The 27,920-nt window shown below is 38.9% G+C and overlaps 2 protein-coding genes across 2 annotated transcripts; both read right to left on the reverse strand.

Annotated features, from left to right (window-relative positions):
* Positions 1-9,353: 9,353 nt before the first annotated feature.
* LOC112574928 (probable S-adenosylmethionine-dependent methyltransferase At5g38780) lies at positions 9,354-14,907 on the reverse strand. Its single transcript, XM_025256310.1, has 8 exons — positions 14,710-14,907; positions 13,796-13,894; positions 13,470-13,568; positions 13,217-13,355; positions 12,794-12,921; positions 11,726-11,871; positions 10,854-11,037; positions 9,354-10,021 (listed from the first exon to the last, which is right to left on the reverse strand). Exons 1-8 carry the CDS (start codon positions 14,840-14,842, stop codon positions 9,795-9,797), a joined length of 1,155 nt encoding a protein of 384 aa, XP_025112095.1. The 5' UTR covers positions 14,843-14,907; the 3' UTR covers positions 9,354-9,794.
* A 6,820-nt stretch (positions 14,908-21,727) lies between these two features.
* On the reverse strand, positions 21,728-27,884 carry LOC112575795. The gene is made up of 8 exons (XM_025257818.1): positions 27,743-27,884; positions 24,507-24,605; positions 24,171-24,269; positions 23,921-24,059; positions 23,462-23,592; positions 23,054-23,235; positions 22,218-22,398; positions 21,728-22,020 (listed from the first exon to the last, which is right to left on the reverse strand). The coding sequence occupies exons 1-8, from the start codon at positions 27,882-27,884 to the stop codon at positions 21,791-21,793; spliced, it is 1,203 nt and encodes a 400-aa protein (XP_025113603.1). The 3' UTR covers positions 21,728-21,790.
* Positions 27,885-27,920: the final 36 nt, after the last annotated feature.

Here is a 27,920-nt window from a genome sequence, read left to right on the forward strand (position 1 = left end):
CAATGTGCATTGAAAGTCTGTGGATCAGCACCCATCTTCACAAACCGAACAGCTCTCCATTAAGATGGACCTTTTCTTCCCCACTGCGGGTGCATCAGGCTGTTCTTTAAGTCGAAATCCAAATAACTCGAAATCCTTTTATCAGTTAGCAAGAATTTCTTCATCAATGCATCTGGAAAAATGGACACATACAAAATAGAGTATTAAATTATATGATGCATATCTTTAGCATTACATGTCCAAGAGATGCGAAAAATTTAAAAGTCATGTCATGCACATGGTAGACTAATGTTTATTTCTAAACTTATTCTCTTCTTGCCCAACCGATTGGACCCAATATACGGGCATTATTCATTCGTTATTGTGCTCTGTTGTTGTGAACGTGTTTAACAAAGAGTTTCTAAGATTTTATCAACCGCGATTTTTAAAAATATTTACTACAATTATATAATGATCATTTTCAAAAATATATAAATACCAAAGACTTATGTTACACTGACCTTGTCCAGTCTCTGTTTCACAAGGTTTTAGCGAAGCAAGCATGACAAACTCTTCAGTCCTACAGAACAGTCCAGCCTGTTCGCACAGTGAAGATGATGCTCTCGAAAGGAGCTTTAATTCCTTAATGATCTCATTGCACAAGTGATACTGGAATCCTCCTGTTAATATACTGTTTCATCTTTTCATTGTCGCACTGTTGATTGGAATGCCCTTTAATAAAGAACTCTGGTAATCTAATGTAAATCAGGTAACACTTTTTCAAATCAGTAAATATAGCTTATTAATTTATAGGCTAGTTTTCATCTATGATTAATGCAACACCAAGGTAGGCAATAATCGATTCTAGAAGGTAATTCATTTTTTACTACTTTTTGAACTTCACAAAATTCCCTATGATTCTAGATCACATAGAGTATTATATCACTACTACATCCTAGCATTTTTTATTTTTCCTTTTAATTCACATATAACTATATTTGACCACGCATCAGCCACCACCACTATTTTCACTTGACACAAATTCTAGATACTCTCTTCTTTCTTAAAAATCTGTAAAGAATTTGAGTTAACATCAATAATAATAATGAAAAACCCTTTCAGTCCTGGTAACTAGCAAGATCTACTCATTTTATTATCTACATTCCCTCCAAGTCTAAATTATTAACCGATGCTTCTCTTAACTGCCTGTATTAAATGGTCATCGTAATCTTAATAATTTAGAATAGATGGAAAACAAGTAACAACAAATATAAAAATCTTGATAAAAGTCTCCTCTTTACTGCATTTAATTCTGTAAATATGTTGTACACCACCTTACAAACCATTCACCGTTGAAAAAACAGTTTTGTATCTTTTCTTCACTATCCTCTTTAGTCTGATGCTATTTAAGTTATACTGCTTTGTTTGTTGAACAATTACTGCCTTTCGCAGCCGCAATTAAGACTCTTTAGTTTACTACTCTGTTATAGCGCCTCTGTTATATGCATTCCAAGACAAATCAGTGTTCACACAAAGTCCTAATGGTCTCCTTATTGTTCTCCGCATTCTTGAGAGTTCATGCCAGAGTGTAATGCAGTCCCCAGGTTTTGTAGAAGGCTGCGACTACGAAAGAAGCACCTGCCGGAAAAGAAACTTTTTTTTCTTCACATTCAATTAAACTCTGGGAAGAAGTTTATTACTTTTGAGAATTAAGATGAAAGAAGCTGTTAAAAAATTAATATTTGTTATCAGTATTTCCGGGTGACTTATTAGAGGTCGTGGGTGAGGTACATCAATGCACAGACCAATCACTAAGAACATGGGGCAGGTCCAGTTGAGTCAGTGCCTCTTCCACTTATAACGCCGGTTATAGCTCATGTGACCTCTTGTTTTCTTGATGTTCACAAACCTGAGACGCTTATTTGTTTCAGTGTCAAAACAGTATCCACAACAACCATCTTTTAATGAGTGCATTCTCAAGGAGGAGGTTGTCTGCCAGTCACGTGCTGCAGCTCGCTGTGAACGCGTCGCCTCCTCTTTGATGCGACCGCCATGAAAATTTATAGAACAGGTGACGTAATGAAACATTGAATTTCTTCATCTACATCATGCCGAAAACATTTACAGCAGTATTGTAAGATTCTAGACAACAAGATGCAGAGTATGATTGAGAATTACAGTTACATAAGTATTCACTAACCTGAACAGATTTTTTTGTGTTTTTTTCCTGATGTGAGTTTATCACTAAATTTGTCACCACCACCTCTAGCGATAATATCGTGGGAGTTATATACGTATTACCTCCGTTGAAATGAAACAATATTACATAAGATACATTTCTCTGGTGTTTATTTTAATTCTGGGCTACTCACCTCTGCTACTCACCAGGGTGCGTGGCAAATTAGCAGATGATGTGTCGCGTTTGCAGAACACACTGTTGTAAAACTAGTACACCAGAGTAAAAATTGTCAAACTTGGACATAGGATGATCACCTAAACGACAACATGACAACATGTCAAAAACATGTAATCCATTGCTGATATATTGCACGAGTTAAAAATAAGTTCAGTTTAATAATAATAATCCACAACTGAGGGACAAAAGCAGTACACAACAGTTAATAGCCACTAAAAAAAGATACGTGAGAAAAGCAAAGTGGTCGTCATCCTCCTCATCATCATCATCTAGCAGACGACCGTAACTTTAGAAGACATTGTTTTCTTGACAACGTACTTTGTTTTAAACCATTCTACTCACTTTGTTAAACAAACATAATTTAGAAGAAATATGGGACCTAAAAGCCTTGACTCTTAGACATTGTACTAAATGTAAAAGGCCTTTTACAGACTACCTTGAAAGTGTCAAATACTTTGACAGGAAGTGTGTATGAGTAACCCTTAACTGGGATTTGCTGAGGTCACAGCAAACTTCTGAAGAGAAATGTTTGCACCAAACAAAACACTTAAAACAGAAGCTTTCTTGACTTTATGGACACCCACACATTTACAACTACCGTAAATTGTTTTAAAGAGGCTGTTGTAGTCGTTGGATGGTTGGTCTTCGTACAACACCTGGATCGTAAGGCTTGGTCCATGTTTGTTTCTCAAATGTTCTGAAACAAATAAACCTAGCTTTATTCTATTAACCCTGTTATCTACGCCTATCTAGCTCCACTCCTGCAACTCTTAATAAATTTTGCTCCTGAGCCCAAAGAAACAACATAACATAAAAAGAAGGGCAAGAGTTTCACTTACAGAGGGAATGCTGCAGCCGAGTCAGAACTTTTTTTAAAATATGGATTATTATGACTATAATTGATTCGACAATGATTAATGTTATTGTTTGGTATTTTGTATTCTTTACTTGCCGTATGATTCTGGTATCAGTTGTAAAGACACTGACCCAGCGCACGTCTCCATAGTCACCAATGGTGAACACGCCTTTGTGAAGCCCGGCACGGCGTCTAGGCAACCCAACAATTGCAAGCAATTATTCAGGCTAAAATTCGGTGAAGGCAGCGAACAAAATTGTTAAAAGTAGTAATTGCTCTTATTTATAGTATGTAAGTATGATATGTACAATAATATAAAAAGACTGACACAGAATGAGTAATAGCCATCTGTCGGAAGTGACCAGTCCATACACACAGACATGCTCGACCCTTACACGTGTATAAAATAATCCTCCACAATAAGACAACTATAGCCAGACTTCTATAACAAAAACCTGCTGCACAAAGCTATGTTCTGGAAATTTACACGATTTATACTCCAGCTATGACAGGCGCGTCCATACTTTAAACATTAGAAGTATCAGCGAATACTCGGAACCTATAGTCATATAATGAGGATAGTAAATCTTTGCTCAGAAAGTTTGACACTGTCGTCTCAGTGTAAAGTCACTAAAAAAGCCTCAAGCAATGCATTGTTCTCTTGTATTTCACACGTAGATCTTTAATCCAACTTATACAAAGATTCCATATCGATCATTAGAAGCCATAAACATATAATATTGTTGAACTCATCATGTAAACACAAGTATTATCGGCCTTTTATTTATTTTTGGACACAGTGCCATTTACAACACGTTGAAAGATCATAGTTTCCGAAACCAAAACTTCCAACCCAGCATGCCTTGACCTCAACTTTAAATGATTTCCGAAAAAATTCAACAGATTTAAGTGAATTGGCGTATATGTAACCTATAAGCCTTACAGAACTCACCACAACCCTAAGCTGATACAAAGACTTTCAATGAGGTGCATCGACTGGACTAAGCTATAGGTGTAAAGAGGTGGCTTGTCCTTTATTCATTTTTCAGAAACTATAACGGAGATAAATAAAAATACGACGAACTTACCTATGTGTGATAGCACAAAATCCTCACAGATGTCAGTCGCGGTTTTTGTCAGTCTTCCAAGACTTTCGCCATAGTACCCAGACCCTGGCTTCCAGAAGTGTTGAAAGTAAGGTGCCCTGGTCCCTGCTGACATCCTTCTTGTGACTTCTGACATCTCCACACCATCTGAAGTCCTTTTCTCTAACTGCAGAGATGACAGTGATGCCAGATGTCGACAGGGCAGATGACTGGTAGCGTTCACAAGACGAGGACTGACTGTCCTCAACATGTTTATTGTTTCCTTCACATTGACAGTGCCAAGAGGTCGTTGAAAGTGCATAAATCTAACGGCAGTAAGCCAGCGCGCGAGTACGCTTACGGGATAAATTCCATTTTGAGCTGGACAGTTTGCTTCACCAAGACGTCCTATGCAAGAGAGAAGCAAAACAATACTAACCAAGTAATAAACACCACGAGTGTCTATGCAATGCTGTTCTGCCTGCCTGCCTGCCTGCCTACCTGCCTGCCTGCTGGTCTGACACTCAGTCTGCCTGTCTGCACTCATTTGTTTATTAATATCTTGAATCCTTTTCAGGACTCTTTCTTTACGTTACGAAAAATGTCATAAAAAATGAATAATGCTTTTATAGGAGATTTAAAAAACATTAATAGTGAAATACTTCTAAGAAGCAAACTGTCAAATCAACAAATGTTATGTGCAATGTGTATAATATTTCCTTTTTTTTTCCTTTATTGTCCGTTGAAGGCACACCGGTAGAACATGAATTTTTCATGGGCTTAAAAGACATACATACACACAAACTATACATTATAATTCCATGTAGGGTGTCTTATTCTTTGTTTCCCTCTTTCTCTCTCTCTCTGAGACAAGTATCGGTGTAAGATCACAGTACATTACACTAGCTCATGCGCACACTCTCGTTCTCAGTTTAGAGGCGGTTATATTTGTAAAACTAGTATAAACGTAATGTGTCTCACAAGTATACAGGATTCAGTATGTTATATATTAGTTAGCACTTCTAATCTCATGTAGTATGTCATTGTTTGTACCACTATTTTTTAATTACACGGCTGAGAGTTGTACACACAAAGTTGATAGTAATATCACCGATTAGATTATGGTATATCTACTTACACACAAATACCAGACATATGTTGCTTATAAAGAGGAATGTTTAAAGAGTTAGTGGTTCATGTGGCGGGGTAACTGTATTTTGTAAGTTGAAGGACGCAAGAGTCGGCAGCAAATAAAAGGTGGGCCAGGTCGTCATAGCGACCTCTGACATTGCGATAGCTCGCCCCGCTGCACGGTAATAATAACAATAATAATGCACTTGTACAGCGCGATTCCCCGGCAAGAATACGAGCTCATGCACAAGACGATCAAGTGACAGTCTAATCAACATATAAAACACGAAGGTGGTAATGTGACACAACAACACACATTGAGGCGACAGCAGTCAGGACATGAAGTCATAGAGAGATCAGCGCAAGGCATGACATGCAGACGACAGTCGTTCATTCAGTAAAAGGTGCAACAATAATACCAGACTGAAGATTTCAATAAAATCGGTGTAATTCAATCTTTTTATCAAAGCATCCAAGCAGAGAATTTGAAACAGTTCACAATACATATAATGAGACATCGATTGTCCGTAAACAAATCTTACAACAGAGAATTTCAGTCCTGTATTTTCTTTTAACTTAACTTTTATGATGTTTTTTTCTCTAGTATTTTATGATACGACATTTTTTTTCACTTCACACCCAATATAGATACATTTCTGTTTTGTTTCCCTACAGTTCGTAATATCATAATCTTTTGTAAATGCACCAAATAAAATAACAGTTCAAGAATTATTTATTAAGTCTATAACTACCTGGAAATGCAAGTCAACAATACTTTATTCATGTTTTCTACACGATCTCCTACAGGAAGCATGACTCACTGGGTCAACATGTATTCAATGAGAAAGCAGACCAAGTTTTGTAAACAGGGCAAACCCTACCTGCCTCGCCACACCTGACACCGGGAATGTTTGTGAAGTGTCAGGGCAACCTGCTCCTGAAAGTGTGGCGAGAACTATATATTCTCTTACCAATTCTCTATCTCGAGTAGAACTTGCTCAAGTAAATTTGGTGTCGGTCATTGACAATCAGATTCGGAGTGTCGGAAAAACCATTGCCCATCAGATTTCTGAGCAATTCCAGGCCGCACAACATATTAACAGAAAATTATCATTGCAACTGACTGAAGCTACGCAGTGTTTTTACCCCGGAGAAGTTATAATCATTATACACATACTTGTACTCTATTGGATCATTAAAAACACATGTATTTAAACTTCTTTTCTTTTAAAACCCTGGATAAAATATCCTAGCCGGGTGGTTACGCATTTACGCTTACGCCATGTTGTTCCTTCTCTATTTTTGTTCTCATTTGTTAATCAATCTTCGCATTAAGCAACTTTTGAATTAACATTTAGCCTTAATCATAAAGATATACCTGAACAAGAGTACAGCTTGAATAGGAACACCTCCTGTTCCTTCACATGTCACCGCTGTGTGGTATAAATAGAGTTGTCATTACACAACAACTGTATAAGGATGTGGCTAACAAATGTTCTGTCATGCCAGGTTTGTTTAGCTCTAGTTACGACAGCAACATGAATTTAAAATCCAATCGCTGCATGTACAGGCATGCACAAGGTTGTTGCACTCTTTTACCCTCTCACTTTTGTGACAGTCGGACATCCTTGTTCTGAATACTTTAATGAGGGTCTTGAAAGAGTGATCAAATCTGCGAGTGACATCCGTGATGAGTCTGGTTTGTCCTATATAGGGAGATAAACTTTGAAAAATGTGTTATGCCATATAGATATTTATATACCATATTTATGTCTTCCATTACGGAATTTTTTGTTGATTAATTGCTATTATGGTTCCCAGTTTCTTCTCCCTGGTCCGTCAGTTATTCTCCATCCATCCTTCTTCCGGTACGTCATCATCCAACTTAATATCACACAGAGCTTACTTACTGTTCTGGACTTACTTACTGCTTCAGAATGGCTAAGGGTTTTTAGAAAACTTGTGTCTTTAGGGATGCGTGTGATTTGATAGGAGAAACAGATAGCCGAGTGGCTGGAGCACTGGCATCTGTTAATAATCTCCACGCATGCGAGATTAAAGGAACTACAAAACTAATACCTTATTTTCTCATGTATAAAATCATGTCGTTCTCTTCAATATGTTATATTCTGACTCTTGTGAACGACGACATTTAAATTGTATGTCAAATTAATTAAATACACACAAGCCTCTGTATGTACTGCATTTGTACAATTTTGCAAGATTTTCTAACCACTATGTTCCTTCTTTACGATGACAACTAATTTTAAATACTTTTAAGCGATTCTAGTGGGATTCATACACATCACCATGTTCTTGCTTAAAATAAAAAACCAGTCTTAAACTAAACTAGCAATGCAGCTTGCTCGTGAGCAAGTGGTGTGTGTGTGTGTCATAGGGAAACTAGTGTTTTTACGCCGAGCTAGCAACTATGCTATATTCACAGCAAGGCAGCCCAGCATGTAAACAGATGCCACATAAAAAAGGAAAAACAGTACGCTCTAGACGGAACTGAACTTCGGACGCAACCCTCACTGTGACAGGTGCTAACGGTTGCGCCACTTAACCGCCATGATAATGAGCAACTGGTGATCAAAATTGTTGTCATAGTAAAACACTAAACAATGCTCTGATTAATTGTATGTATTTGTTCTGTATAGTATGAGTTTATTCCAAACTGGATGTTTCTCACTCTAATTTCGCCAAATTTCCTACAGACAGATAACTCTTAACTGGTCTTCAGTGAGTCCCACGCTGCTCACGAGGCGTTAAAGCTGTTTCTTGGCTTGCCATCTGTTACGCCAAAAACAGAAGACCTCTGCAAGCTGATACCCCGAGATTGTCTCAGGTTATGTTCGAAAGAACATGGCAAAGCAGGAAGTGACAAGGTGTCTTGCATAGTTGCATAGACTGCTGTACACAGTGTAGACTAGTGTGAGTATGGATGGCGAGAGAGGTGTGCAGACAAGCATATCCACGCCCCACCGCTCTCCACTACCACCACCACCGCAACCTCCAAAACTCGAACGTACCCGATACAGCTTCGTTTCCTCTCTGCCCTCTGCTCTACTCCTCCTCACTGCTCCTCTGCTCTGCTCCTCTTCACAGTTTAAAAGGAGATAAGAGTAGTGTCAGGGTTACCGTCTCTGACCCAGTTCTTAAGAAAGAAGAGACAGTTTGGTGTGTAAAACTAGTCGTGTTCATGAGCTTTTTATTCGTGTTGCATGAGTATTAATTGTGCAACCTATGATTTTTGTTAATTTAAAAAGATTTAAAATTTGTTAAAATTATTATCATTTATATGTGTGACTGTGAAATTCCTTAAAAAGGTTGATTGGAACTGGTAAATAACTGTTTATGTTTTTTTTAAGGAAAGTTATTCAACATCATTTACGCTGTTTATCAAGATGAATGCAAACGTGATACGACTCACGTATTCAAGTTTAAACGACATGGTATAGTGTTTAAAATGAGATTAATCACATACACACGGCCTTCTGTCTACAGTCAGAGGCTCAACTTTAAAGCATTATTAGTAGAAAGATAATGGATATCACTTAGGGTATTAAACCGTGACAGACATTCGTAAATATGTGTCCACATATCACTATTAGACACTAAACTTGATGCATTTGAAAAGTAATGGACAAAAGTCGCCATCTAGGCAAGGACATTATTACTATTTTCCGGCACATAAAACTGATGGATATATAAGAGCTATACTGTAGACGCGCGCGCACACACACACACAGGTATATTCAAAATGCACTGAGAGCCATCTTGTTCCTTACTGAGAATAACTGTACATGGGACAAATGCTCTAGCAACCGCTCAAACAGCCGGCAAACTCACAACCACTTGCTCAGCCAGGGACAAGCGAGGTTGATAAGCTTTTGAAACTGTATATATAATCCAGTTACCACTACAAGTGAAGAATGAATAAAAACACAAAGAAAGTCAAATAACTGCCTCATTATCCACTTGTTTAAAGAGAGGGCTGATCTGCAAAATCTGAATGACATTGTCTTAGAGTTCATTACAAAAATAAGAAAATGCCATTAATATATTAAATTAATTTACATTTTATCTTATTTTGGACATTTTATCGCATCATGTGATTGCGGTAGTTAGTTTTGTCTTGTTAAAATGTTATTTTGTCTTTTGACACTGAAAGCAGCAAGTGTGGTGATGCTGCCACCTCTCTACAGCACCACACAGAATGCCAACAATGCATGAGTACCCCAGTGAAGAACATAAGTCTGTATGATTGTATGGTTGTGTTTTGTGTGTCAGTGTGTGCGCGCGCGCTTTATGGGCGTTTTGTTGTTTAATATAACTTCTGCGCAACAAGTCTCCCCACACATATTTCGCTTTGGAAAGTCTCTGGGTCCAGTGTCGCTACATTTCTTATAAAACGCTTAAAGTATTGTTCCACTATGGCCAACTGCTCTTCAAACTGTCGTGTGTGTAGGCTCCTCCTCAAGGCTGGTTCTAAAATAACTCGAAATGTGTCTGACAGGTTTTGAGCAAACATGGTTCTGTCGTCTGCGCCACCTGTAAAAAAAGTGGTGTCCATAAAGCAATATGCAAAACATCACAAACGATAGATCACAGTGATCAGGTATAGGCCAACGTATCAGGATATAATTCTCTTCATATATCTGCAAGATCAAATTTTACCATGGCTTCTGTAATTGTCTTGCGAGTACGAGGGCGACTGTTGCTAACATCTAGTCGATTTTGGGAGCAGTTCCAGTCAGCAAAAAACTGTTACTAAATTTCTCACTTTGCTGATGTTTAGGCAAATGCCCACCATGACAATCAAAGATAATTTCAAATAATTAGAGGCGACAGCAATATAAATGACAAAAAAGACAAAACAAGTTAACTTTATAACATGTGAGTCTTTACAAGGCTAAGTATGCATCTTCTTATAATAAAAATTTACATAAGTGAAAGGTAACAGGTAAGAAGATAACCCCAGAAGATTCTAAGAAGATAACCTACAAACTCACAAGATGAGATGACACGAAACTCTCCCAAGTCCCAAAAATTAAGTAGGCCGGCCATATCCAAGGACAACAGATGTGTGTGTGTATATATATATATGAGTGATTGTGTGTGCGTGTGTTCATATGTTCATATCAATCCAGAAACATCAAAGTAAGATAAACAAAGATATTTTTTGTGTCTGTGATGGCTAGAACGCAGGACATTGACATTTTAAATGTGACAATGAAACTTTGATAGAATGATTCAAGTAAAGGGCTATTAACACATCGATTCTTAAATTTACTTAACACTATAATTTTATTTATATATACATATAAAATAAAAATGTGTTTAGGAGGAAATCTGGACATTCTACAAGTTTTGTTGCGCTTACCACTCTGTAACTTTTGTCGCCACATTGTTTTGGAAAAGCATGGAAGGACAAACACTTCTGGTTCTTTAAACAAGTTGAGACCAGCCTGTCGGACTGGAGACATGGTGGCGGCATTCTCGAAAGGAGCTTTTAGCTCCTGTAACGACCGAAATGTCGCCGGGACATTACACGACTGGAACTCTTCCTGTAATAAAGGTTGTTAGGGTTTTCTTTATTTTTAGCATTGTATGACAAACGAATCGTTTTACTTGAAAAAGAGTAAATATGCAACAAAATAAACGATAGAGATAAGGTGAAGGATAATTAGACAATCACATTTCGACGAAGGTTACACAAAATTCCAGCATTTCCTTGTCTCCATAAAGAAAACCTCATTAGATGCTTCATAACCTTTTTTACCCCTTACACACAGCTCACCTTACGTTTCTATTTATACAAGTATGTATTGTGATCCATTCAAATTTCATTGTAAACCCCTTCTATATTATCACTTTGCTATTTATAACTTTCAGTCTGGCTTGGCGACTTTGCAATGCGCCATTCTTATGCATTATTGTGTTTGATGTAAGTGGACAGGTGTGTTACGTTTCTGCAGGTAACAGCGAAGAATTGTAAAATGTCGTGAACATCTATATAAGATTGTCGAGAACATGTCCTGCTGCAATAATGTAAGATTATGACATGTTCTCCTCTAATAACATCTCTGTACAGGTCTTCTTGTCATAACACATCTTATGTTTTTGTCCATATCAATACTATCAAAAATTAAGTTAGCTTTAATATCTTTTGTGAAAAGTATTACAAATGCGCTTCGTGGCTTACAAATGGATGCTCCTTTCAAGAAGTTTGTTAATGTTGCAGCTGCTACATACTCTTGTTATTATGTCCCCTGCATATAATTCCTTCCACGTTAAATTGAGATGGATCCAAGTGTCTCTTGCACATTCTGTTATTTCTCCAGGCTGTGCAGGGCTGCTCTTTGTATTTTGGGAAGGTTGCGCAACGAATAGAAGTCCACCTGTGAAAATAAAATACTTCACAAAATTGCATTATTCTGGGAAATATTTATTTCTACATTATTTAAAATATAATGGATATGACAAGGACATACTCGTGATATTTCATTTCAACATTATCATCGTTGATTGATCCATATACAACACAGAACCAATTTTGAAATGGACTGTTTATTCTATGGTTCAGCTATTATTTTGAGCCAAACAACATTGCTCCAGTCATAGCTCCATTATCGTCCCAACACCCAGTTGACATTTACGATGTAATCTTTCAGTCTGTGAATAGTGTTGTCAGCTGAATTTCGGAAGCGATTAAGCAGCTATATGACTGATCAAAAGGTAACAAAGCAATTTGGTGTACAAATAAAAGAACAGATCCCTGTAAATTCAGAAGAAAGAAGGTTCAACTGAAACAATGTAGAAGGGATCAGTATAATACTATGCTTTTGCTAGAATCAAGGTATACTTTAATAAGCAACAGTGTCAAATGATGGACTGAGGTCAAGCAGAGCTAAGACCGATCTCCACTGTCGAGGGCCAAACAAGATGTCACGTGTAGCTTGTAGTCTGACTGTGATAGGCGGTATGCTCACTGTTAAGTAGACATCAAAGGGTAATTGATGTGTAAAATATAAGTGTAAGGAAGATCTTAAGGAATGAGAGATGAGTTGTCGTTGCTGTTATCGTACATCAAATCGATGTCAATGTGTCCTTAATCCTCTCTTCTTTGTCAGGCTGTAGGTGCTAGCAACCTACGATGATTGTCTGTCTTGTTAATTCATTTTGGTTTATCAAGCAGGAATTTTGCAGACAACCCAATGAGCATCAAAATAAAAGGGCTTCTACCTGTTAGATCAGTTCTGTCACTGGAACGGTGGGGTGGTAAAGATCACCTACAGCCTGACAGACACGTCAGTCACTCACCTTGTTTGAGCTCAGTCGCTCTCAGAAGGAGGAACGTCTGCCAGTCACGTGCTGAAGCCTCGTGATGAGCTTTCATCTCTTCTTCTGATGTTGACATCCAGGGAGACATCGTCGAAGACATCGCGTGACTGCAAAATCAATCATTTCCTCTTTTGTGATATTCTGACATTTTCCGCTGTCTGGATAATAGGAAGACTCTATGACATTTCACGAAGTAACACCCTGTTACACTCATTACACATTCCTGTTTCTTGTATTGTGCAGGGATTTCAGTAAACATAGCAAAACACCTTCTGAGTTTCGACTTTAGCTTTTTACAAGTTTAAAGTAGGCTTTTGAAACACAAAGACAGGAGATAAACAATGATGTTACTGTCGCTAAAACACTGTTGTTTACAAATTAGCCTTATTGTGTCAAACTCACCTCCTGTCACTAAGCCAGTGCGTGGCAAATGATGACATGATGATGTCACATGAGTTGTCAGGAACACACTGCTTGTAGAAACTAGTGCCACAGGCCAGCGGGAACACGTTGTCGAACTTGTGTATGTATGATGTGCTACCTACATGGAAAAAGATAGAAAGATATTATCAGTTACTTCTATAAAATCCTTAATTATATGTAAAACTGAAACTTAACTTAAAAACTTACTCGACACACGCAAACATCAAACTACCATAAATTGTTTTGAAGAGGCTGTTGTAGTCGTTGGTCGGTAGATCTTCGTACAACACCTGGATCTTAAGGTCAGGTCCATGCTTGTTTCTCAAATGGCCTGAAACAATAAATAATAGCTTTATCATACTAATAGATGAAACAATTAAAGCTATTACTGTTTAACCAGTTTTTGTCGTCATGCGTACTTTAAATTCTTTTTTAATGTACTGATTTTTTTTAGCAGTAGTGAAATTAAAAATCGTATGACAAGCTATCATTGATATCATCGACTGATGATTACAGTTGCTGTTTACATTGCTCTTGGTGTTGATATTCTTTACTTACCGATGATCCTGTGCATGAGTCGTAGAGACACTGACCCGTCGCAGGTTCCATAGTCTCCAATGGTGAACACGCCTTTTGGTGAAGGCACCGGCACAGAGTCTGTTAAAAGTAGTAATTGTTTTATTGATATGATGTAAAATCATAAGCAGAGTAATTATGTGTGCAAGTAAGGAAAAGAGACTGATATAAAAGAGTAAACAAAAGGCATCTGTCATAAGCAATTAGACCATACACCACACAGACATACTCGTCGTCTCCTGCATGTGTTCTTTCCCTCTACAAACATTACATTACATAGTCTTCATGTTTGTCTGTATTATAGTCGCTCAATAAAAATGTGCATCTGGCTTCCCGTTTCTTTTTCCTTGTTCCTTCAATTTCTTTTTTGTATTTACTTTTGGTTTTTGTACTCTTTTCTGCCGAAACCACAGAAAACATGATGCAAAGAATTTTCAAGAAAAATATAGTAAAGAACTATAGCAGTGGCATTGTTCTTTTTTTCACACATTGATCGTTAGGCCAACCTCTTCTACAAAGATTAACACATCTAAGCATGAAGAATCTATCTTTACATTTAATAATGTTTGTAATTCACCATTTGTACTCGGTCTCCTTTTTATTTTTGTTTAACAGTACCATCTTACAACACATAAAAATGCCATTAAAATATGATTTTCCTAAACCAAAAGTCCCAATCCAGCATAGACTTTGACCTCACCTTTATACGATTTCTGTGTTTTGAATGAGGGATGGCGTATGTATGAGCTGTTAGCCTTACAGAACATCGCCACACTCCAAGCTCAGACAGGTGAGGTGCATCGACTGCACTAAGCTATGCGTATAAAGAGGTGGCGTGTTCTTTATTTATTTTCCAGAAACTAGAACAGAGAGAATTTAAAATATAACAAACTTACCTATATGTGATAACACAAAATCCTCACAGATGTCAGTCGCACCTTTTGTCGTTCTTCCAAGACTCTCGCTATAGTAACCAGACCCTGGCTTCCAGAAGTGTTGAAAGTAAGGTGTCCTGGTCCCTGCTGACATCCTTCTTCTGACTTCTGACGTCTCCACACCATCTGAAGTACTTTTTTCTGACTGCAGACATGACAGCGATGCCAGGTGTAGACAGGGCAGATTACTGACAGCATTCACATGACGAGGAGTGACTGACTTCAACATGTTCTTTGCTTTCACTGTGACAGTGCAAAGAGGTCATGGAAGGTGTAGCCTGACGGCGCAGTAAGCCAGCGCGCGGGGGCACATTACAGGATGAAGTGCATTGTAGGCTGACTGTTCCTTTAATTGCCAGGGACTTCCATAGTAAAAGAAGCAAACCAATAATAAGCAAGTGATGAACACCATGCGAATCTATTCAATGCTGTTCTGTATGCCGGCCTGTCTGATGGTCTGATGTTCAGTCTGATTGTCTGCCTTATTGCCCTCGTATCTTTAATATCTTGAATCAACTTCTCGACTCTTTCTTTACATCGCGAAAAATGTAATCAAATAAAATGTATAAATGATTTAAAGGAATTTTGAAAAAATAGGAAAATGGTTCTTTGATGCAAACTATCAAATCAACAAACTTTATATGAAATGCGTATAGTATTTCTTTACTTTAATGTATTGTCCGTGGAAGGCACACTGCTAGAACACGAATTTCTCATTGGCTTAAAGACATACATAGACACATAGACTGACTTATTACAATACTAAATTTTATGTCTTTAGTAGTCCTGTTTAATTTTGAAGACGGTTTCATACATTTTCCAGCTACCTGACTTGATGGTCTCTCTTTACTTGCTTTTTGTGTGACAGTGTGTGCAGGCCCGGTTCTACCTATTAGGCGAACTAGGCAATCGCCTAGGGCGCAGCGACCGAGGGGGGCGGAAAAAATGGCCTGCTTTTTTTTTTTTTTTTTTTTTTTTTTTAATCAATAATTTTAGGGAAAAATGTCATTTTCACAAAATGATATTAGCAGGACACTTTTCCTCTGCTTGTCGACTGACCACCACGCTAGTTTCTCAGTACATGTATGACAGGAAAACCCCAATATCCCATTATCCCAGGGCGCACCTGCAGTGACCACAGCTAACCAGCAGGCAAGTAGAGGGCGGGAGAGGGGCGGGGAAGGGCGGCGTTGGTGGAAGGCACCTTTTCCTCTGCTTGTAGGTTGACTTCACCGCCGACTTTCTCAGGTCATGTAGTGATGTAGTACAGGAAAACCCATTATTACAGGGCGCACTTGAAGTGACCAGCTAACCAGCGGGGAAGAAGGGGGCGGAGAATAGACAGCGGAGGGGCGGGTTGGTGGATGGGGCCTGGTCAGTGCGGACCCCTACGATGGAGTGGACCACATTCCACTAATACCAACCTCACCTTTCTTTCTTCTATCTTACTATTGAAGAGGTTCCACACTTATGCATTGAAAACACTGCAGCTGATATCAGGGACAACAACACAGACTTGAGTTTGATACGCGAGTTTCTCTGTGGTTATGACAACTAAACAGTTGCTCAATATTGTTTACACTTACGAACTTTTAACCCGAAGGAACTTACCTAATGTCACCAACGCGTTCTTAGTTAATAAGAGTATTAAAGTCTTTCGCAGACAAACATCAAGGTAGAGCCATTTGAAGTTTATAGCATATCTATTTACTGACACTGATGGCCTATAGTCTTGTACTTACTGTTGTGACTCATGGTCGTGAATATTTAACTTTCTTATTAATTATTAAATTTCTGTTCGTTTGGTGTATTACACTTAATTTAGTTGTCAAATTGTAATGTTTATTTTTATTATCTAAGAGTGCATCTGTTTGTCTACAGTTTGAATGGCTAGCTTGTTGTTATGCTCCATTGACAGAATATTTGAAATTGGTTTTTAAGAGATAATGCGTATTAAGACCTACAGTCTACATACTTCTCTTGTTTTCAACAAACCCTATGCTGGACATCACGCAGTGTTGATCACTGGACTGTGTTTGGGGAGCTGCCCTGACACCATGATTTACAACTTTGCATTGTTAGTGTCCAGAAGACTCTCTCTTGACAGACCTTGCTCCCCGCCCACCTGTGAGGTGTGACTTTGGTGTGAGTTTGGATGGGAACAAAGTAGCTGCTATCAGGGTGGTCTAGAGGCTGGAAGCTGTGATAGCTTGAGTTTTAGACCACACAGCAAAATAAGACCAGAGCAAGGTGCTACAGATTTCTTGTCTCCATCAGTGTGCACTCCATAAAACCTTTTACACGAGTGTTTGAAATGCCTCTACTCATAAGTGTAGGTGTGATTTGGGAGGCATGCAAGCATCCATGTGTGTATGATGCACGCCTGCAATTGAAAAACAGACGTACTTTTTCTTGACAAAAAGTAGTTCTTACTTATAAGTTATTAATCAAATCTGACAGCAAATTTTCGAAAAAGATTTAATTTTAATAAGCCATTCTTTGACACTTCTGGGTTCTAATGCCTCTGGTCGTAATGAGTTCTTGTAGAAAACCACTTTTCTTCTATTTTTAAGCAGCAAACATGTAGTCAGTTCGGTTTTACTTGTTAGTTCATCTGTAAGATGAGAAAGAAGAGAACAATTGAAAGCACTTGCCGATGGAGGTTCTATAGGTGGACAGGCCCACAGGTAGCGATAAATCTGTCACAGTTAATGACCAGTCGGATCAGATTAGAAGACTGGACAAAGAAGGTGGTGCGATGTTACTTGATAGTTGTCCGTGAGATGAGAAAGAGAGATGAGAGAAAGATTGAAAGGACCTCAGTGGGGTGGTGGAGAAGGGTAGAGATAAATCTCTACCACTGTAAAGAAAGTCAGATCACATTACCAGGGCTGGACAGCCAGAGACTGGGGAAGAGGTAGTTGTAACTTTGAACTTAAAACCCACAGGACGATGTGAAAACCTCACTTTTCTGAGCGGCTGCAGACATCTCGTGCTGCTGTTTGAATTTACTTTGTAATCGTCTGTTTGGGTGCCTGGAGCGATCATCCTTCCACAGCTGAATCAGTAAAAGTTGTGAACTGCATTTAGCCTGCCAGACTGAACAGTGTCTACAGCCACTTCATGAGAGTTTGTAAAGATAAGTTCGCATGAATTTTATACACTGTGACATAGCTGTATATATTTTATTAACACGATTTATGTCTTTCTTTACATTAATTTCATTTCCTTATTTCTTACAGTGCTTATTTTGATTGTGTGGATGCAACGGGTTGCGATAGCGGTGGTGTCACTTTTTGCAAAACTGTTCATTGCACAAACGGATCCGTGACAGTCTGGTGGTCTTTAGCACATCACAGTCGTGTTGAGTTCTGAGACAGACCGCCGCGATCATTACTGGTGATATTTAAGGCTTGCTTTTTTGTTTGAACTGCGTCCATTGAAGACAGATTTAAACAGATTCAGGAGCACAGTGCATTATTTGGATTTCTTTATGATATCCAAAGCATTTCTGAAAAACCAAGGAAGGACATTCTACTATCTTGCGAGGTCTTGGCAAAGGCACTAATGCACAGAGACAGCAAAGACACTGACGCGGAGGAACTCTGTTCTGAATTACAGGTTGTGGCTAGAAGACTTCCCAAGCCTAAAATGAACCCCAAAGAAGTCTTAATATTCATAATCCAAGATAAGCTATTTGATATTGTGCCGAATGTTGTAGTGTCTCTCAGAATTTTATTGACCCTTCCAATTTCTGTTGCCAGTGCAGAACGGAGTTTCTCAAAATTAAAATTAATTAAAAACTATATGAGATCAACAATGTTGCAAGAGAGACTGACTGGGCTGGCCACCATGTCTACTGAGCATGACTTGGCAAAAGCACTCAATCTGAAGGAACTGATAACTCGTTTTGCACAGCAAAAAGCAAGAAAAGTGAGGTTTTAAGCATCAATTTCATGACCAGGACTAAATAAATTGCAAAACAAATGATATAACATGGTTCACTTTTTGTGAGGTGGGGGGGGGGGGCGCAGAATTTTTCTTTCGCCTAGGGCGCAACACAGCCTAGCGCCGGCCCTGAGTGTGTGTGGGATGCGCATGACGATGTAGCCCGTTCTTCGAGTTTGTAATGCCTGTACATTACAGGTAACAAATCACCAAATTGAAATTAGAGAATATCATATGTTTAAAATTTACCACTTTTATGGAGGCGAAAAAGAAGAGGGTGGGGAATGAGACAAGATTTTTTTATCACCAACGAAGAATCCACCGAAGAGCTGAAACCGAGTCCATCACCACGCAGGTTCAACGAAGGCGTTGGTGATGGATTGGACATGTGCTCCGCCAGCAGACAGCAGACCTCTCCAGAATCCCCCTGCGATGGACTCCAGACATCAGACCGATAGCTGAATAATTTGTAGATAAAATATCGCGGAATTAGCAACCGACCAATAAACTATGTAAACGACATACCGTGAGTGTTAATTTGACAAACCGATAGACACCTACGAGCTGCATATGTGAACCAGTCCTTTAAATTAGATGTAACACATTACCATCTTTTGACGAATACAGCAGGCAAGGCTGTCACGCGGCAAGGTTACCCTCACCTGCACTTCATAGCTATGAGTGTGCAAAAACTTCTGATAAAGCCAACTTGTGCCAACACACACACGGCGTACGCGTTTTGAGACTGAATGTGAACAAAAAAAGATCTTAGAAAAATATTGTGTACCCATTGCTATCTTAAATGATGTCTGTATGGAAATATGTAGCGCCGCGGTTTTCAGCCTGTGACGCCCCGGGGCAAGACGTCTTGACAAGGGGGGACCGCGAAGGCTGTCATTTTTTTTTTAAGTTTCTTAAATCTCATATCGGTATTAATGAAATTACCTGGCTAACGGGTGGATGGGGGCGGACGTACTCTTTTTCTTTTTTCTTTGTGTGTGTGTGTGTGTTTTTGGTTGTTGTTTTTTTTTTTTTTTTTTTTTTTTTTGTCTGGGGTGCGTCACAAGTAAAAGGTTGAGAAACGATGATGTAGTGATTCCGTTGCCGGGTTTTGTAAGGGGCTTAGGTGACTTCTAGTTCTAGCTATAGTACGGGTGGTTGGTGGCGTAGTGGCCAAGCGCCTATCACCACGACAGTGGGAATCGAGTGTCGCGGATTTGCATCTCGACATCGCGGGACAGACACCAATGCTTCTCGTCGGCTGCCTGCGGCCTAAGCGGACGGCTATTGAGAATTATCCATGCATGTGATTTTCACCACAGATAGATAACCTAGTCAGATGTCGGCTGTTGATTCGTGTAGTGTTCTTCAACCATGTCGGCTCTTGCAATATTCTGTTGGTTACGAATTCTCTCACCAACGGAGAGCTGGTTTCTTCTAAACAAATGTTTCTGTTGTAGAGTTGCTGACGACATTTCATTCAGCTCTAAATGCTCGATATTCTGGTATCGCCATTTCAGAAATACACTTTTGATGACGTGTGGTCGTCCTACCAGGTACATGTATTATTATCCAGGTGACTGCGCATATTTTTAACCTTTTGATCGCCCTAGCTATGCAGTCATGATATTAAGTACTGCGGGTTTCATCTAATGAATCAGACCAGGTCTGGGACAACTAAACCAAAGAAATATTGTGTGTGTGTGTGTGTGTGTGTGTGTGTGTGTGTGTGTGTGTGTGTGTGTGTGTGTGTGTGTGTGCGTGCGTGCGTGCGTGCGTGCGTGCGTCCGTGCATATTTCTATGTGTTTAAAATACAGTTTATGCACACAAGGTCCCTTCTTTTCTAGTGGCACAGTATAAAACGTAGCTGACAGGATATATATATATGGCCACTATCGAGTGTGTCAGTTTTATTCTGTAGTGCTGTTACTAGCTCTAGATCAGGGGTAGTCAACAGAGTGCCCACAGGCACCTGGTCGCCCGCCTGGACATGTGTATCGTCAAAGGGTATGTTGATACGTGATCTATCATGTATGTTGCTCAGTAAGTTTCTAACAATTAGTTTATCGTATTGCTTCCTCAGTACCCTTGAAGTATTTTTAATGTGTCAAAAAAACTGGTGACCGCTGTTCTCACTGTACTATACCTTAGGCAGTCGTGTGTAAATCATAAAAGCAGTTCCATTACGCAATTTCGACTGTCAAATAAACTCACCGACAGGAAAGTACTAACCGATTTACTAAGCTTTAATTTTGTCATTTATAAGCTGCTTAATTTTTCACTTAAATCTGTCTTGTGAAATTGTGATCGCTATTCATCTTGTATGACCAGATCTTGACCAGTTTTCACAGACAGTGTTAATGTTAGAGACTACTTTGTTAATCTCCTCACAAAAGAAATGAAAATTTGGTAGAGGATTCCTTCAGGAACAGGCTAGGTAACACTCGCACTGAGGACCAACAGTCAGTTATAATAAAACGACTCTACGACACGTTTCGAAACAAAGTTACGGGGGTAGATCCAGACATCTGTCAAACTGATTTGGCTTTGTTCACGCTCATTGCTCAGAAATGTAACATAAACATTAGTAAGCTTTGAAGACTTACCATGGATTCCTTCATCATCAACTACAAGAAGATTAGTGCAACTGTTTAAGCTCTATCGATGCAATTTGTGAAGTAGCAGCCTTCTTGTTCTTTGTCGTCTGCCGAAGTAAGGGAAGCTACTCTAGCATAGTTGTTATGTTGGGCACAGAGTTATCTTACCTCAGTATGAATAACATACGAGAATCAACTGACGGGGAGGGTTTTATGAATTAATGAGAAGTAAAGATATTGTACCAATTTAGTGAGTTTATTTACGCAATGAATACAGATACATTATATAATATTTTCCACATCGCTGTAACATTAGAAATAGCGAAGTACTTTTATTGATTTCCTCCGACTGATTGATAATAATCGTCATCATCATCATTACTATTATTATAGTGTGGACTGTGATCATCAAAATATGTTTCTAGAAAAAGTCATAAAATCATGACTTCAGGAACTTAGCACACTATAAGGCTCCATTACACAATTAGCATGTTAATCATTTTGACTTCTGTGCAACAAGGACTCTCATAGCAATTTCGCTTCTGAAAGTCTCTGGGTTACATGCAGTAACTTTTTGGATAAACACCTGCTGGAATCGTTTTATTATGGACAACTGCAGCACAGCAGGTCGAATGTTTCTCAAGGCGTTCCTTAAGGTGGCATCTAACACAACACCAAATGCCTTTGCCAGAAGTTGAGCAAACATCATTCTGTCGTCAACACCATCTGCAAAAATACATGCACCCCTCAACCAGTGAGTAAACATTTACAAAAGATTTGACCTTACTGTGTTACTGGTCTTCAATTTAATTTTAAATGCCTGAAATTCTTTATATTCTGTTTTATCACCTAAATTTTAGTAATAAACTTACAAAACATATGTTTAAAAAGTATTAGATAAATAAAATTTAGTTTACACTGACCAGCCTGTAGCTTTAGTCGCCATAGTGTTTTGACAAGGCAATGACTGAGAAACTCTTCTGGTTCTTTGAGCAAGTTGAGACCAGCCTGTTGGACTGGAGACATGGCGGCATTCTCGAAAGGAACTTTGAGATCTTTTGAAGTCCGATATGTCATCCGAAGAGTGCATGACTGGAACTCCTCCTAAACATAGATTGTCAGTCAATAGATAGCTTGAACTACTCCTTTAATAATACTGTTTAAATTTTCGATTATTTCTTACTCTTCATTCGACTATGTATAGAGACTGTTCATCATTTTCAGTATTGTTTGGATGACGCTTCATTAGGATGCTCTCCATTATCAGTGTTTCTAGGTGATTCGTGAGCATGACCTCAATGTGAGTCGTACATTACAAAGCATCGTGAATACTGGTGTCAAGGATTGTTGTTTTAATTCTTTTGAATTTTCCCCTTTTTTTTTTCTTTTTTTTTTTTTTTTAGTATGATTTTCAGTGAAATGGAGACTGATGTCCCGTCGCTGGAAGAAGAGATGTCTGTTCTTTTTCTCTTGCTTCTTGTAGTGCCTTTGTTAGCCTTCTACTGCTCTGGGCTGTTTCCTGAGCATGTGCCCCATTTTTGTCTTCGTTTACGCTTGTTGTTGTTGTTTTTGTTTGTCTTATCGGTTCTTGAAAGCATTGATTGTTTTTTTGTATGATCTACTTAAACGTTTGTTTCCTAACCCTGACTTAAAGCATGAGTAGATTGGTTCAAGGTAAGCAAACTGAGTTATATCCAATATCTTATGGTAACTTGCAAGACCCAGCTGAAGAATAATTTTAATGTTCTGTTTCATTCACTTTTGTAATGATTCCTTCCGCATACAATTCCTTCCAGCTCAAATCAAAACAAGTCCAAATATCTTGGGCGCTTTCTTCTTGAGTTCCAGTGCCGTTTTCAGCGACAGGGTAGGTCAAAGTGTGAGTCTGTGGACGGTTGCTCCCCCCGAGTTGAGCAGCCTGAGCATCGATGAGAAGTCCACCTGGGGAACAATAGAAAAATGCATTTTACAATGTTTTCTGAGGTTTGAGTCACAATCACTATAGAGCCATATTATAACTGCATCATCGTCGTCGTCGTCGTCGTCGTCGTCATCATCATCATATCCACAATTGTGTCATAGTCAACTTATCTTTTTTCTTTCACTCCCTTTCTGCACATAACCTCCCGAAGAAATGCAGACACCTGTATAAAATCCATCTACTCACCTGGTTTGAGTTCTGCTGCTCTGTGGAGGAGGAACGTCTGCCAGTCACGTGCTGCAGCCTCGCGGTGAGCGTGCAGCTCCTCTTGTGATGTCGACCGCCAGGGGAACATTGTATTGGAGCATCTCACGTAACTAAACACAGGGATTTCATTCACATTATTACGTATACATTAAATTCCTAATCTATTGCTTGTCTGAGAACCTTTAAAAGATATAATACAACGAGGAATACTACCAAACAAACTATCAGCGAAAATTTATAAACAGCAAACATGACCATCACATAAGCACGAGGCATTCATGTAAACAAGCAAAAAAAAAAAAGATCATTGCAAGCTTTGAGAAAGATAAGGTGGAAATAAAATATAGTATGAGATCAATCATGACTAAATTATTGAATATCAGTTGTTTGGGGCTTTTTTTAACATTTTATTATTAAGTGCTGCTCTGTCTGGCCCACCTCTCGTTATCCAAATGCATCGTAGCGAATGAGGACATGATGATGTCACAGGTGTTGTCAGGTACACACTGCTTGTAGAAATTAGTGCCACATACCAGGGGGAACACGTTGGTGAACTTGGTCATGTACGAGGTTTGACCTACCAAAGAAAAAAACTGATATCGTATTTTAAAATTGTTAGAAACAGTTTAATATGTTAGGTAAAGGGAAGAGACGAGGGACTTAGTGAGCCCTCTATAAATACAATTACTGTAAATTGTTTTGAAGAGGCTGTTGTAGTCGTTGGATGCGTGATCTTCGTACAACACCTGAATCTTCAGATCGGGTCCATGTTTGTTTCTCAAGTGTTCTGAAGCAATAAATGAACTTAGTATTATTCCATTTCTTTAATAAAACGACAAAAGAAGTATTAATTTATCATCCTTTTTCATTAATCCTAATTAACTAGTTAATATCCATCAACCAATATCTTCGTTTTCGTTTCCTCTAAACATATCAGTCACAATAGCCCATCTAATTTGCATAAATCTAATATCATCGATTAATGATTACAGTGAATTACTTTTTCTGCTACTTCTTTACTTACCGATGATCTTGTGTATCAGTCGTAGAGACACTGTCCCATCGCACGTTCCATAGTCACCAATGGTGAACACGCCTTTGGATGAAGGTACCGGCACGGCCTCTAGGAAAAGCGAAAATGTTCATTACGAACTTTTAGGTGTAATTTCTCAAGGTCTGCATCTTTTGGTTGAGCTGGTTAACTGTAATTTTAAGCCGTAGTTTACTGTCCACTTAAAATGAGTGAAAACTGCTTTTTATACACTTTTATTTAACTCGCTTTATCTGTCAGGTTCAGATTTTTTCATTGATATTTCACCTGCTTCCTATCCTCCAAGAGGTCTGAAAAATTTCTCATTTCTAATGGCAATACAATATTAATTTTTGTTTTGTTTTGTTTCTTTTTTTGTATCTAATAGGTTGAATTTAGATAGACAGGTACTTGTTGCTATAGCCTTAATTCGGCCTGTAAGAAGGGAATAAAGTCACAAAGTATTAACGACGCAGTCAATAACAAAATTCAAACATGCAACATTTTTTGTAGTACATGTTGGATACCTGACTAGAGTTAGGGTATCAGAAAGTCAGGAAACTATCAAACTGTTAGCCAGATTTTTTTTAAATATCACAACCCTTTAGAAACATTGTAAAATAACCTTGACGTGGAGAACAGTGCGTGTGAGAAAACAGATTGGTGAAACTGCAACGCAAAGAAAAGCACGCCAAGAAATCAAGATTTTCTTTCAGAACTAAAATACATTTATTTTGAAATAGTAAAAAAGGGTCAAATGAAGAGCACTCTTTCAAGGTATTGAAAATCTTGATCATAACCCCTTTGAAACTTATCTTTTAATTGATAAGGTTTTTAATGAAAGAAAGTTACCTATAAAATATCTCTGTGTCCACTTTCTTATTTGAAGTTATATATATATTAGAGAAAATCCCGAGACATACGGAAAAACTTTGTTTACCCTTTTTAGTACATTTCAATAATTTTTTTAGAAGGTTTGTTTTATGCTTTTTTAATTTCACATATTGCATCACCCGTCCTGTCTAATATCCCTCACTCGGGACATAACTCAAAGTCAAAGGTGGAAGAGCCACATTCAGGCAGACTGTGCCCGACTCTTTTCAGCGTTAAACAGGCAAAGACACGATTTACTTTGCTTCTGCTATCCATTATTTGAAACAGTTATTTACACAAAAGTAAAACAGCTGTAATCATACCCCTCCACAAAAAAGGAAACCGCAAACAGTGCAAGAACTACAGAACCATCAGCCTTATCAGCCACCCAAGCAAAGTCAAGCTGAAGATCATACAGAACCGCATCACAACCACCGCAGAGGAGCTGTTAGCAGAAGAACAGGCTGACTTCAGACCACATGGAAGCACAGTTTAGCAGATCTTCAAATCTTCAATTGTTGCATTCTCATAGAAAAACATCTTCAGTATCCGCGGAACCTTGTCCACAACTACATTGATTTGAAAAAGACATTTGACGGACTCTGGGACGAGGAGCTATGACATGTGATGCGAAAATTTAACATTGAAGAAGGCCTCATTTAAGTCGTTGAATCCCTGTAATTAGCTCAACGAGTACATGCTGCTGAACAACTAAATAGAAGCTTACTTTCGAACGACAGTAAGCGTAGGTCAAGGATGTCTCCTATCACCGGTGCTGTTTAATATCTTCTTGGAGAACATCATACTTCCATCTAAATTTGTCGAAGACCGATCTGCAACCTACGCTTCGCAGATGACATACAGCTGTTAGCAGTCACTAACAAAGAACTGCAAGTCCTCACCAACAAAATGACAGACAGTTAAAATGCATATAGAATGGAGAACAGCACTGAAAAGAGCAAAATTATGGTCAATGGCTGTGATCTATATTAACGGGGTACAGCTCGAAGAGGTCAGCAGCTTCAAATACTTGGGAGGAGCTACCCTCCAAGGACGGCAGCTTCACGCCAGATAACCGCATCAGGATCACGACAGCCACAGAGGCAATGTCTAGACTAGATAAGATCTGGAATAGCCATAGATAAGGCTCACAACCAAGTACAAGCTGTACAAATCCCTGGTATGGCTGATCCTGCTTTATGGATGTGACACGTGAACTCTGCTCGCCGAGACGGAAAGAAGAATCCAGGCATTCGAAAAGAACTGCTTGAGGAGGCTGCTCCGGATCTCATACAAAGATCATAGAACCAATGACTTTTTACGAAACAAGATTGCCACACTCGTTGGACACCAGGTACCTCTACATTCAACAGTCAAGCGACGTAAGCTGGTCAAGTGATCCGGGAACTTGGAATGTAGCCGACGCCGCGGTGGCCAGAGGAAGAACTGACTTACGAACGTCAAAGACTGGACAGGTCGTCCTGTAGAGGACCTGCTGCCTATCGCCCACAATAGACAAGAGTGGAGGACCCTGTCAGCTGTCTCTCTATCCATGCGATTCCTCCAACGACAGGTGCCGGTGAAGGGACGACTGACTGATTGACTGAAGCATCTGTAAAGCGACTTTGTTTAATCATAATTTTTTTTTTATTCACGCGTGTTACATTTAGTCTTTAAACACTTTGACACTGTTTTGTGGTCCAAACAAGTATTTAAAAGAGCAGAAAACAGTCATGGCTAACAGAAGCGACTGCCAGCCGGAAAATTAGAAGTACAAAAGCTCCGGATCTTCTCCTTACAAAGCATAACACGTGATAACCAGCTATTCTTCAAGTGAATCGCTTCTTGCTTGTGTCAATACAGTTAAAATCTCACTCCCACTAAGACAAACATCATAAACAAAGGTCTCTTTCCTATCAAGTCCCATCAACGTGGAACAAATTACCCCTCAGCCTTCGTCACGCTGATTCTTTGACCTTTATGTCCAAAATTTAGATGTACCTTTATCAAAAGCACTAACCCTCTAACCAACTTCTGTGTTCTGACCGTCCAGTCGACAGAAGAGTGTCTGTATTTACTTTGTGGTAAAACTACAAGTGTTATAGATGTTAGCGTGTGAGTGTCAATTGGCCTTTTGCGGTTTGGTTTTTTGTTTGTTTCTTTCTTTCTTTCTTTTTTTGTGAAGCGCTTTTCACAAAAAGAGTGCTACATAAATGCTCATGATGATGAGGAGGAGGAGGAGGACAATGATGAGGAGGAGGACGATGATGACATATGTAAAACATATTCCATAGTAACTTTTTAAATGCCAGGCTACCAATCTTCATGGAAGAAAAAAAATCGTATCACTCACGTACCGATATGAGATAAAACAATTTCTTCATAAATCTCAGCCGAAGGTTGTGTCAGTCTTCCGAGATTATCGCCATAGAAGCCAGAACCAGGCTGCCAGAAGTATTGAAAGGAAGGTGTCTCGGCATCTGCTACATCTCCAGGCATCTCTCTTAATATCTTTGACGGTAGACATGACAGTGA

Source organism: Pomacea canaliculata, linkage group LG11, assembly GCF_003073045.1.
Source record: "Pomacea canaliculata isolate SZHN2017 linkage group LG11, ASM307304v1, whole genome shotgun sequence".
NCBI classification, from domain to species: domain Eukaryota; kingdom Metazoa; phylum Mollusca; class Gastropoda; order Architaenioglossa; family Ampullariidae; genus Pomacea; species Pomacea canaliculata.

What these genes read in the sequence shown, in the direction of transcription:
- LOC112575795 (XM_025257818.1), bottom strand. Translation starts at nt 27,884, where the DNA reads ATGCCTGGAGATGTAGCAGATGCCGAGACACCTTCCTTTCAATACTTC. An exon ending in AGCAGCAGAACTCAAACCAG is followed by an intron (nt 23,236 to 23,461) that starts GTGAGTAGATGG and finishes ATTGTTCCCCAG; the next exon opens with GTGGACTTCTCATCGATGCT. An exon ending in GCGACTAAAGCTACAGGCTG is followed by an intron (nt 22,021 to 22,217) that starts GTCAGTGTAAAC and finishes GTATTTTTGCAG; the next exon opens with ATGGTGTTGACGACAGAATG.
- LOC112574928 (XM_025256310.1), bottom strand. Translation starts at nt 14,842, where the DNA reads ATGTCAGCAGGGACCAGGACACCTTACTTTCAACACTTCTGGAAGCCA. An exon ending in CACTGGCTTAGTGACAGGAG is followed by an intron (nt 12,922 to 13,216) that starts GTGAGTTTGACA and finishes TTGATTTTGCAG; the next exon opens with TCACGCGATGTCTTCGACGA. An exon ending in AGCGACTGAGCTCAAACAAG is followed by an intron (nt 11,872 to 12,793) that starts GTGAGTGACTGA and finishes TTATTTTCACAG; the next exon opens with GTGGACTTCTATTCGTTGCG.